Source organism: Saccharomycopsis crataegensis, assembly GCF_037102585.1.
Source record: "Saccharomycopsis crataegensis DNA, jcf7180000000073, whole genome shotgun sequence".
Classification (NCBI taxonomy): Eukaryota; Fungi; Ascomycota; class Saccharomycetes; order Ascoideales; family Saccharomycopsidaceae; genus Saccharomycopsis; species Saccharomycopsis crataegensis.
The window spans coordinates 1,288,811-1,301,484 of NW_027043820.1; the positions used below are offsets into that span (position 1 = coordinate 1,288,811).

General features: G+C 37.6%; 5 protein-coding genes across 5 annotated transcripts; 3 read left to right on the plus strand and 2 right to left on the minus strand. All coding sequences in view use genetic code 12, as the record gives it.

Annotated features, from left to right (window-relative positions):
• Window positions 1–349: 349 nt before the first annotated feature.
• DASC09_013230 (putative serine/threonine protein kinase) lies at window positions 350–2,530 on the plus strand (the record flags this gene model as incomplete). The annotated part of the gene is made up of 1 exon (XM_064994926.1): window positions 350–2,530. The coding sequence occupies one exon, from the start codon at window positions 350–352 to the stop codon at window positions 2,528–2,530; it is 2,181 nt and encodes a 726-aa protein (XP_064850998.1).
• A 1,030-nt stretch (window positions 2,531–3,560) lies between these two features.
• CCR4 (CCR4-NOT core exoribonuclease subunit CCR4) lies at window positions 3,561–5,789 on the minus strand (the record flags this gene model as incomplete). Its single annotated transcript, XM_064994927.1, has 1 exon — window positions 3,561–5,789. The coding sequence occupies one exon, from the start codon at window positions 5,787–5,789 to the stop codon at window positions 3,561–3,563; it is 2,229 nt and encodes a 742-aa protein (XP_064850999.1).
• Window positions 5,790–6,439: 650 nt separating this feature from the next.
• Window positions 6,440–7,882, minus strand: ERG12 (mevalonate kinase; the record flags this gene model as incomplete). The annotated part of the gene is made up of 2 exons (XM_064994928.1): window positions 6,440–7,669; window positions 7,763–7,882. The coding sequence occupies 2 exons, from the start codon at window positions 7,880–7,882 to the stop codon at window positions 6,440–6,442; spliced, it is 1,350 nt and encodes a 449-aa protein (XP_064851000.1).
• Window positions 7,883–8,963: 1,081 nt separating this feature from the next.
• On the plus strand, window positions 8,964–10,553 carry TPN1 (Tpn1p; the record flags this gene model as incomplete). Its single annotated transcript, XM_064994929.1, has 1 exon — window positions 8,964–10,553. The coding sequence occupies one exon, from the start codon at window positions 8,964–8,966 to the stop codon at window positions 10,551–10,553; it is 1,590 nt and encodes a 529-aa protein (XP_064851001.1).
• Window positions 10,554–11,155: 602 nt separating this feature from the next.
• Window positions 11,156–12,325, plus strand: REI1 (Rei1p; the record flags this gene model as incomplete). The annotated part of the gene is made up of 1 exon (XM_064994930.1): window positions 11,156–12,325. One exon carries the CDS (start codon window positions 11,156–11,158, stop codon window positions 12,323–12,325), a length of 1,170 nt encoding a protein of 389 aa, XP_064851002.1.
• Window positions 12,326–12,674: the final 349 nt, after the last annotated feature.

The following is a 12,674-nucleotide window of genomic DNA, read 5'->3' on the forward strand; positions in this document are numbered from 1 at the left end:
TCCCATTTACGACGTCCGATACATATACGACGAAACGTATGCGATATACCCCACGAATATGGAGTGAGATAATATACTATACATGCTGCTGAACCATGATAAATAGTGTAAAGAAGTCAATAACAATCGCAACAACAACAATATTGTATGGCCAATAGTAGTAGTAATATAAGCATATATATGAGCACAAATTGGGTGATGGCCAGATCGCTGTCCCACGTGACGGGAATGGGTATTGCCCTGTCCTGATTGGCCGCTGGTGTTTTTCTTTGCTTGATTTATCTCTCTGTTTAACCCCATCACCTGTCTATCTTGTGCCATACTCCACGTCTTTATAATATACATAGTAATGCCTTCTGAGTCTCATCCTAATGGTGGCCAGTTGCCTCTGGCAAACCCGGACACCCTTACCTCTTTATCCAACGGATCAACAGAACTCACAAAACGCCCTTCGCTATTCAAAAATGCTAAAAGCAAGCTCAAGTTGTTTAACCACTCTTCGACAAACCTTGCTTCCCAACAACTGGGCCATAAATCCCCAGTAGCAGCAGTGTCCCACAATGATTCATTACCAAATAACCTGCCGGACTTGGTGCCCCAGCGCACAAATCAGTCTCTAAAATCCCTTACCAAGAAAGTGTCATCCATGACGTTGTCAAAGAAAGATGACGATGATCACAATAATAATCATTCCGCCAATACCTCTAGACAAGCCTCACGAGGTCACACCAATGTGGGGTCTGCTTCTACTGGTGTGACTACCGCAGGGACCTCTTCTCTTAAATCAGTCGACAAGTCATCGATCCTTCGGTCCGATTCCTTACCTACCAACAATAGCTCTCGTATAAGGGATCACCATCCTCATCACCATCATCCTCCTCCCCATTTCTCTCACCAACAATCAATATCACAAACTCCATCCCCATCGGATCAAAATTCAGCAGTGCATCACCATCATCATGGCATTGCAAAGCCCCATATTGGGCTCAAGCGGTTTTTCAAAAAATCCGCCAAGAAAGCTGCAGATAACGTGTCTCTTCAAACTTCATCGTCTGCCCAAGCTTCATTTGTCGATTCTAAATCTTCTGGGTCAAAAGCTGCGAAATCTCTTCAACAGCATCTTCAACTTCACAGTAAGGAATCAACTAACAGCTCTCAGTCCCGTCAACAGAGTCGCTCGACTCATAATGGCACTAATGCCGGAGATAAGATTTTGTTTGATGGCGAATCGGTTTCTGAATTGATTGAAAAATACGGTAATCCTGGTAAGTTACTTGGTGAAGGTGCTGGAGGCTCAGTTTCTGTGGTTGAAAGACCTAGTGACGGTGGTCTCTTTGCCGTCAAGAAATTCCGTCCAAAGAATGCCAAGGAATCTACCAGTGATTACAACAAAAAAATCACTGCTGAGTTTATGATTGGATCTACTTTACATAATGAAAATGTCATTGAAACTTTTGATATTCTTAAAGAATCAAAGACCAACATTTTGATCGTCATGGAATATTGTCCATATGATTTCTTTACAATTGTTATGAGTGGGCTTATGACAAAATACGAGATTTTTTGTTATTTCAAACAAATTATTAATGGAGTTAACTACCTTCATTCGCTCGGGCTTTCTCATCGTGATTTGAAACTTGATAATTGTGTGGTGAATAAGTTTGGGATTCTTAAACTCATTGATTTCGGATCGGCAGTGGTGTTCCGTTATCCATTTGAAGAAGAAATTGTCAAATGTAAAGGGATTGTGGGGTCTGATCCATATTTGGCCCCAGAAGTGCTTACTACCAAGTATTACGATCCTCGACCATCCGATATTTGGTCAATTGCTATAATCTTTTGTTGTATGGTACTTAAAAGATTCCCATGGAAGTGTCCAAAGCTCAGCGATAATAGTTTCAAGAACTTTGCCTCTGATCCATCGATTGTTGACGACGCCAATGGTGGTACCGACTTACCACAACCACCGGAAGCCATTGATTTGAACCGTCGTCAGAAATACGATGAAAACGGTAACTTGATAATCATTAAAAATAAAGCTAAGGGTCCGTATCGATTACTTCGACTTTTACCCCACGCGTCGCGTGATTTGATTGGCAAGATGCTCGAGCTCGATCCAAAAGGACGTATTTCTCTTCCTGATGTTTTGAAACACGAATGGTATAAACTGATTGATCATTGTCATTGTCATAACGACACTATTGCCTCTAAAATTGCCGCATTGAAGGACTCTGACATTTCCAAAGAGGAACTCGAGGATAAAATGATTGATATCCAAAACGAAGTAGTTTCAGAAAACATTGGCGAACTTGAAAAGGAGAAATTGATCAAAAAACAATTCAAAATGTTGGATATCAGTGATACCGAGGAGACCAAAGAAGGTGAGACCAAACGGACCCGGAAAAGTATTTTGGAAAGTTACTCCAAGCAGGATTTGGAATTTTTACAAAATTTTTACAAAAGTAAGAACCATAAACATCATTTAATCACCGAAGATGAATTGGAAATGTTGAAATTACATAAACAGTGAAATTGAAGAGATTTTTTTTTTTTTTTTTTTGGTATAACATGTCTGATGGGTTTGTCTATTACTTTTTCATTTTATTGATATTGCTATTATTGCTCCTGTTTTTTTTTTTTTTCTTTTTTCATTCTTCTCATCCTTTGGTTCACAAACACACACACACTTATACACACTCACACATACTGTCATGATATAATACATTCTACCTCATTTATTGCTTATATTTGTTGACTTTTTGACATAACAATCTATCAAATCAAATTGCGATATATTTCCTCTCAAACTTTTTTTTTATTTTTTTTTTATTTTTTTTTATTTTTTTTTTTTTTTTTTTTTTTTTTTTTTTTTTTTTTTTTTTTTTTTTTTTTTTTTTTTTTTTTTTAAAAACTTTTAATTTCATTGAGGAATCTGGTTATTCTTATTCTTATTATTATTAAATGAATGTTTTTAAATATAATCTCCCTTATTTTCTCGAACCAAGGTACATTTGTCATGTCAAAAAAATTATTACAATTTTTATTGTTAAACAAACTTCATTGATTGTACGTTGAAAATGTGTAATGAAAGACTAAATAAACACTCAAAACGATAAAGGAGATATACATATAAAAGTAAAAAAGAAAAAGGAAACTTAAATCAAATAAACAGAAAAATACAAATAGCATGAGAGAGAGAGAAAAAAAAATGTATGTAAAAAAAAACATGGCCAATTGATTGAAATCAAACATAGGAAAAGACAAAAACAAGAAACAAGAAACAAGTAAAAAAAAGAAATAGCAACCCCACAACTACTTGGAAATAGAAATGAAAAAGTACAGGTGTAAAATAAAAAACAATATTTAAAGGCCAAATGAGAAAAAAAAAATATATGCCCCAGATAAACATTTCAAAAAAAGAAGAAACAAATAATTTCAAAAAAACAGAAATCAAAAATTTAAACAGTAAAAAAACATCGCAATAAAATACAAAAAAAAAACAACCACTAATGGAAAATAATAAACAGTGACTTGATCTTTTTTATCATTTAATATTCAATTCAAATTTTTCTTGATCTATTTTTGCCTCCGCCACTTCCTTCTTCGACATTCTTGAACTTCATTTCACACATCAATGACACATGATCCGATGGGAAGTTTTGATCTGGGAACCCAATTAAATCTTCCAAATAATCGCTTGGGATTTTACCCAACATCCCCTTGACATCCACGCTTTGTGAGTTATACCAAATGTAATCAATGACTTCGGTGAAAGTTGGAGTGAAGTTGGTAAATGGCAATTCTCCCATATTACTATAGGCCGACTTGAATTGGAATGGATGATTAAACCCTTCATCGGTAAACTTCCCATAATCCACACCACGGAAATCAGGATGGTCCACACAGGTACCATTCGACAATAGTTGATACACCGCACTATGGATTTGCGAGTTGAAATCCCCGCAAATGAGGATCGGCACAGAAAGCGCATCTTTGAAGTTATTCGATTTGGAGTATTTTTTACAAAGAGTCTGTAATTCTTCCAACAACACTGCAACTTGAAGGGTTTTCACATCATTAAATGCTGGATCCCAGTGTAAATGGGTATTGACAACAATGACTCTCTTTTTAGTCTCCACATGTTCCAAATATGAAATGATCGCAATATTATCCTTATTAGTAAATCTATTAAACACGTCCTCGGTCTTCTTGAATCTTTCGCTACCAAGTAAAACAGAAGAGTATTCCACAAACACTTTATCAACAAGAGAAAACTTGGCATGCTTGTAGAAAACTGCACACCCGTCAACTTTTTTGCTATCGGTGCCGCCTCTTCTTGCTCTACCTTTATTGTGGAAAATCCCTCTATAACCATGTTCTTTCATAAGAGCCATCCAAGTGTCTTCAAAATAGGCGGTTTCCACTTCTTGTAAACAAACGATGTCACAATTAGATTTGATAACCTCGTTTAAGATCTTGCGTTTACGATAATCCCAGTTCAAGGCCCAAGATGGGGTGTAGCCATATAATTTGGTGGTGGCATAATGTTGACAAAGGGTATTGTAGGACAAAATGGTGAATGACGATTTATCGTTGGACAATGTGATCTGGTCATGTTCTTGAGATTCCCCATCATTGTTGATGGCCACCCATTTTCTAATGGCATGGTTATCTTCCAAGATATTGGTCTTTCTTGCTGGGTTGTTATCTCTAATGTATTTGATAAATTCTTTGCACCCTTTTTCCGCAACAATTTTCGCGTGGGCAAGATTGAAAGGATTACCTTCGATCCCCAAGAATATCAATTCGCTAAGGTTCCCAAATTCGTACGGAACGTCTTGGATTCTATTATCGAACAAGTAAAGGTATTTCAAACAAAATAATTGATTCATTTCCTTTGGTAACTCGGTGATCTTATTATTGGACACGTCCAAGACTCGGAGGAATCTCAATTTTTTGATTTCTTTAGGAATGACCTTCAAGTTATTATTGTTAAGGTATAATTTTGTCAAAAATTCATAACGACCAAACAATTTTGTAGAAATATTGCAAATCCCTTGGCCGGAAAAATCAAGTGACAGCCAGTACTGTTTTGAAGGCTCGATTTCCAAGAATTTGGTTTTCCGATTAGTTTCTTGGTCTTTCAACAATTTCTCGTCGTTCAATTGTAAGTCCAATTTCTCATCGTTTTGAATACGGTTTCTGAGAGCCGGCTGGGAGTGTTTATCCTTATCGTGTTGATGCTGCAAGAGATCAGTAGTGACATCCACCAATGAATTACCATCGAGTTCTGGCTTCAAGGGATTGGAATTACTATTGTTCTTCTTTTGTCCGAGTTTCAAATTCTTGGCAAATGCTTTGGCGTAAGCGTGTGGATGGTTCACTCTTCTGGAGATCGCCACCAACGTCAATTGTTGTTGCCAATGCTCAGAGTTCACCAAGCTTTCATCCAATTGAGGACTAATGGTGTTTGCGTTTATGAGTTGCACTCCTGGAGGATGGTTATTATTACTATTATTGTTATTACTGTTAGCATTGGCGTTGTTTCTGAGAATGTTGTTGGTGTTATTGCTGTTGGTATCATTGTTGTTAGCATTATTGGCATTATTATTAGAATTGTGATTGGAGCTAGTGCTGATCGAGGAGATTGGGACCCCTGGAGGAGTTTGCAACGAAGAATGTTGTTGAAGTAGCATATTAAAAGGTGACGATGTTGGATTGCCAGGGTTTTGTGCTGATGCTCCCGCAGTGCCCAAGATGTCGTGATGGGACATCTGGTAGGTATTCATTGTGATTTAGGGGGGCAGCAACGCTACTAGTATTCTATATTTTTTTGTGTTGTATGGTATAAATAAAAGATGTCAATGTTGTCAAGATGGTGTAATAATAATGATTGTCGAAGGCAAAGAAAAAAACAGAAAGAAAAAAAAAAAATGCACGTGATGATATATCATCACGTGCACACTCGAAGGGGGTGGTCGCTTATGCAGTCGTGCCAATATTATTACACGGTAACAAAGGTATATGAATATGGGTATATATTATATATTATTATTATTATTATTATTACCAGATTGAGAAATACAAACCATCACAATCAAGAGATCTAGATAAAATAAATAAAAGGAAATAGCATAACACTTGAAACTAGTTAAAGCAAATAATTAAACATTGTAAACGATAGCGTAAACACAAAAGAAAAAATATCGGCTGAATAACTAACGTGAAGTTAAGTCATTCAGAAAAGTAGTGAAATTGTGACAGCAAATATTGAAAAGAAGAAAAGCTTCAAATAGTAACACACACAGAGGATACGACAGAAGCTTCTAATAAAATATAGTACAAAACAAACAAAATAAGGTTGTAATGGAGGAATTCATTTGATGACGATCATTCAAGCCAATGGAAAAATTCATCGGACAAATAATAATAGATCGACTTACCAGAAGCTCCAAAAGTTAGGGTTGGCACCAACACCGACTGTCAGTTCAATTTCTTCTCTGTCTTCCAATCTGAATAAGTCAAATTTGTCGACATCAGCGGCTTTGTCAAGAGGACAATACCCAACACCTTTGCCACCCAAGGTGGTTTCAAAAGTTTCGAAACCTTCGCTCACGAGTCTTGCTTCAGCATTCTTCATTGTCGATTCACTGAGTTCGTCTCTTAACAATGTGATGGCACATCCACCACCTCCGGCACCGGTCAATTTGGTATCACCAATTTCTAATTCGTCACAGCACAATTTGACTCTTTCCAAAGTTGGATGGGAAACCCCCAAGGAAACCAACAAACCGTGGTTCATTCTGATCAATTCTCTGAATCTTGATTTGGCTTCGTTATCAAAGAATGGGCGAATCATCAATTTGTAGCCTTCTCTAGTAATGTAATCGATGGCATCCATAATGACCCCAGAGGATTTTGGAAAATCACTCACGAGAGCCGACACTTTGGCCACCAAATCGGCAGTACGACGTGGTTGCTTGGTATTGGTTAACAAAAGTTTCAATGGAGGGAAGTTTCTCATGGCGGTACGCACGCTAGGCACCGAAGATTTCATACGTTGGAACATCACCGCCCCACCATAACAAGCGACAGCGTTATCGATACCTGATGGGTTACCGTGGATACATTTTTCGGCTAAGAACGACCAACTGTGAATGAAATCGGAATCAGGAGAATCGGTGGCCACCAATTCGTTGATGGAAAGAGATGCAGGAGCAATATGACCACCGATAAGCGCTAACGAAGAAGCAAGACACACTGCTAAAGAAGCGGATGATCCTAACCCAGCGCCAACCGGCAAAGTAGATCTGGCAGTGAAAGTGTAGCCTGGCATTTTGCTATTGCAAATATTGACATAAAGATAGACAAAGGCGTAGGCGGCACTATAATGGGTAGGGTCATCGATGGTCACCAACATTTCTGCCAAAGCGGACACCAATTCGGGGACCAATTCATCAGACGATTTACTGAACGCAGCGCTATTGTTCAATTTACCGTCATTAGAAGGAATAACTTGGTATTTTGCGGCGGCTTCCCAAGGGAAATCAGAGACTTTCCATTGCTTGCTGAAATTGATATCCGGGAATATCAATGAGACGGTATCGGGAGATTCACTTTTGGATACCAGTAAATATGTTCTGAGGGACAAAGCTGCGGCAATTGCTGGCTAAAAGAAAAAAAAAAGGACTGAGTTAGTAAATTATCTAATAACAGGTGGTGAAAAAGAAACAAGCAATATTTCATTGGTACAACTACTCACTTTGCCATGCACCGCAGAATGCTCACCAAAAATGATGACTTTACCGGGGGCAGAAACCAAGAAAGGCACTTGGACTTTATTATTTTGATTTTGATTGGTTTTTGGGTCAGGAACAGTCATTTTTGTAATAATAGTATGGTGTAAGAATGGGTAGTTATGATTGATGATTGGTAAGACACAAATGCAAGGACACTAGTCACAGAAACGAAGGGATATTGGTCAAATAATTGAGCACTAGGAACAAGATAGGATGGACAGGGAAGAAGGGAAAAGAAGAAGAAGAAGGAGAAGAATGTATGTTTATGTTTAGGTGATGAGTATGAACATGCGAAGACCAACAACAATACTGTGTGAATGGTAGATAGTGCGATAATCCAAGAAAACTTTGTCAAAAAAATATACGAGGCCCTAAGCGACGACGGAGTGCTTAGGGTGCGGATAGTATATGATCATATGAAAGGTGCATATAATCGCATATTGTAAAAATATCAACACAATAACTGGGAATATTTTGAGGATTGGAGTTGGTGTGTCATGTGTCACCATTCAATAATAATCACATCCATTCTCGAAATAACCTTTATTTGCGGTGATTATATACACATTGTTATATGGTTGATCGAGGTCACGTTTTTGTTCCCATCATGTGAAAGAAAGGCTCGCTGCTGCCACTAGCTCGAGGACATTTACACACTTAAGTGAGATATTAATAGGAATAATAATCACCAATATCATTGGGATGGCTAACCACGGAGATTGAACTGCGATAGCCAAACTAACCGGGTAAGCAGCAGCGAGAGCCCTCTTATGACTTGGAGAGTTGTTTGCACCAACAATAGCGACCAACCATTCAATTGAAAGACATACCAGTAATCAATTACCCATAAGAAGAAGAAGAATAATAACAATAATAATAATCATAATACAACATCATTCATTTTCCCCCCCACACACCCACACACACAAACAAACAGAAAAAAAACAACTCAGAATTATTTCAATTGACAAAGATCTTTCGCATGCATTACTATGCATGCATGCATGTATGCGTGAATCACGGCGGTCAAATAAAAAAAAGAACTGAAAATGAATCATTTTTTTTTTCCCTCACTATTTATAATTGCCTAGTTACCCAGAGTGTTAAACCTTCTCCACAGATGCTGTTAATTTCTCAATATCTATAACAAGAAACTCATAAATAATGTCTTCGTCTAGCGAGAAGGAAAAATCGCCGCATCCGGTGTTTGTCCATTTGTCAAAACTATCTACCAAATTGGACTCTTTTGGGGTCGAGTCAAGAGGGATCGAACGTATCGAACCATATGAACGGTCCACCAACAAAACTAAAGCGATTCTCCAAGTGTTTGGTCTTTGGATGGCCGCTGCCGGTGGGCTTTCGTCGCTTTCCTCATTTGTTCTCGGTCCATTGGTGTTTGAGCTCGGATTCAAGGACTCGTTAATCTATGGGTTTTTTGGCCAATTCTTAGGATGTGTAATCGCTGCTTATTGTTCCATCATGGGTCCAAGATCAGGGTGTAGACAAATGGTCGGGGCAAGATACTTGTTTGGTTGGTGGCTTGTCAAACTTGTGGCGTTGGTGGCGATCATCGGGGTGGTTGGTTGGTCGGTGACCAATTCGGTGCTCGGTGGGCAAATCTTGATGACGGTTTCTAATGATAAGGTGCCTATTGAAGTAGGAATCATCATTGTTGCGTTGGTCAGTGTAGTGGTGTCGATCTTTGGGATTAGACAATTACTTAGAGTGGAAATCTTTCTCTCGATCCCTATTCTTATCTCATTCTTGTTGATGTACATTTCCATCGCCCCAGATTATAAATACATCTACCAATCCCAATCCATTGGAGATAAAGCTACCATTAGAGGCCATCAACTATCGTTCTTTGCCTTAGCATATTCCGTCACTTCTACTTGGGGGTCGATTGCTTCTGATTATTATTTGATTTTCCCAGAAACTACTTCTGATCTTGAAGTGTTCAGCATCACTTTTATGGGGATTCTCGTTCCAACAACTTTCACCTCGACTCTTGGGATTCTCTTGGGGAATGTTGCCGCAGTATACCAACCATGGAATGACATGTATTCCACCAATGGGCTTGGTGGGTTACTTACCATTGCCTTTGATGAAAACTGGGGCGCATGGTCACGTCTTTTCCTGGTGCTCTTATTTCTCTCATTGATCACTAATAATATCATTAATTCGTATTCTGCGGCCTTTGGGATTCAATTAGCCGGGTTGTGGTTGGCAAAAGTCCCTCGTTTTATTTGGGTGATTTTGGTCACCATAGTGTACCTTGTGGCGGCGTTGGCAGGAAGAAATCATTTCAGTGAAATTTTGGGGAATTTCTTACCAATGATTGGTTACTGGATCTCCATTTATTTCATTTTGTTGGTCGAGGAAAACGTGATTTTCAGAAACTCGCATTTCTATCCAAGATTATTCACCAAAGAGCATGAAGTGGCAAATGATAACTCTTGTACGCAATTCGAATCTTCATCAAGATTTTACAAACTTTACCATCGTCCACAGTTTTATAACTGGACCATCTGGAACGATTACGACAGATTGACTAATGGGTACGCTGCAATCGCTGCGTCTCTTGCAGGGGTTGCTGGTGCTGTGGTGGGGATGAACCAAACCTATTACGTTGGTCCAATTTCTAGCTTTATTGGTGCCGATGGTGGTGATTTGGGGATGTGGTTGAGTATGGCGTTTGCCGGAGTGGTTTATCCGGGCTTAAGATATTTGGAATTAAAGAGGTTTGGCAGATAAATTGATTTTTTGTTTGTTAAAGAGATGGACTAGTAATTTTTTGTTGATTTTTCCTTTTCTTGTTTTCTTTAAAATGTTCCTTCTGGTTCTTTGTTTCTCGAATTTGGTTCTCTTCCTATGTATGTATGCATGTTTTTAGTTTATAGCTTCACTAATTATCATTGATTTTAATTTGTAGATTTACTAATTATCAATATTCTCACTTTCTAGCTGTCCTACTTATCATGGGTTTTGAAAGAGAGAGAGAGAGAGAGAGAGAGAGAATGACTTTAGCCCTTAGGTCTAAATGATGATTAAAAAGCATTAGCCATGATTAGATCATCAAAAGTTACTAAGCGCACGATGGCGATGAGATGAATGTGAGAGAAAAAAATTTTTTTTTTTTTTTTTTTTTATCAATTTATTATAAATTATAGTAAAAAATACAGCATAAAAATCAATAGAAAGATAATAATATCTTTTGGGTCTTTTTTTTTTTTTTTATTTGATTTTTGTGGGGTTATTATTATTATTATTATTATTATTATTATTTTTATTTTTATTTTTCGCTTGAATAGTGATCTTGAAGTGTTTAAGAAATAAGAAGACAAAAGGATTTTATCATGAGTTCATCATTCACTTGCAATACCTGTGGGCTTGCGTTTCCTACCAGTGGGGGGCAAAAAGAGCATATGAGATCAGATTGGCATAGATATAATTTGAAAAGACGGGTCGCTCAATTACCTTCTATCAGCATGGATACCTTCAATGAGAAAGTTAGCAAGATGACAATAGCCGAGGAAGAAGTTGATCCAAATATATCCAAGAGAGAATTGAGAAAGCAAAAGAAAGAAGAGATCATGAGACAAAGAATGGAGCTTTTGCAGAAGGCCCGCATGGCGATGATGCAGAAAGAGGAAGAGAATAATAATACTGAAGAGAAGCCTGAAATGGAAGAAAATGATAAAGAGGAACACAAAGAAGACGAACTTGAAGAACAGGAAGATGAAGATGAAACCGAAGAAGCTGCCACTGATGCTTTGCTTCAAAAGAAATTGAAGTCTCAAATAAAGATTGCTCCAAATACCTGTCTTTTCTGCAAAAACCACGAGTCAAAAGATATCCCAACCAACCTTGAGCATATGTTCATGACCCACGGTCTTTATGTGCCTGAAAAAAAATACCTTACCAATGCTGCTGGTTTACTCGAATACTTGGGGGAGAAAATCGGGTTAGGAAATGTATGTCTCGTTTGTAATTATCAAGGGAAGAATGTCGAGGCGGTAAGAGCCCATATGTTAGCCAAACAACATTGTCGATTACCGTACGAATCAGAGGATGAAAAATTGGAAATCTCCGATTTTTATGATTTCTCCTCGACGTACGCCGCCCCTACCAAATCCGAAATCGCTGGTAATGACGAAGATTGGGAAGATGTTTCTGGAGGTGAAGAAGGCGACGAAGAAGATGATGAAGATGATGAAGAATTCGACCAAGATGTGCTTTACAACGATGGGGTCGAACTTTATTTGCCGACCGGTATCAAGGTCGGTCACAGATCATTACAACGTTACTTCAAACAAGATTTGAAACCAGAAAAGACTTTGACTGAAGGTCAAGGTACCGTGGTTGCTGCAGAAACTAGACATTTGGTTAGTATTGTAGATAAGAAAGAAATGGCGGTGCAACAAAGAGTTTGGAAAACAGAAATCTCTAATAAGAAGAGAAATGATAAGAGAGCCGCCAAATTCATCAATAACCAACCACATTTCAGAGACCCATTGTTGCAATGATTTTATAATTCAATTAATGAATGGGAATATTTTTGAAGCATTTTGAAAATTTGTAAACACATATAATATATATCTTGTTAGAAGTTTTCTATGTAATTCACGTAAACCATCTATCACCAGCTAAAATGCTCTTTCAATTTGTATACCCATTATATAGAAAAATTTCTACCTATTCGTACATGATCTATGGATTCTATATATAAAATAAAAACAAAAAAAAATAAAGAACGTCCATACTTAATAGAAAAATTATGCCAAAAAGTAGAGAGAATATAAATAAAAATGAAATACATTCAAACATGCTCTGTTATACAATATACACAAAAAAAAACCGTACAACATCTGAAAT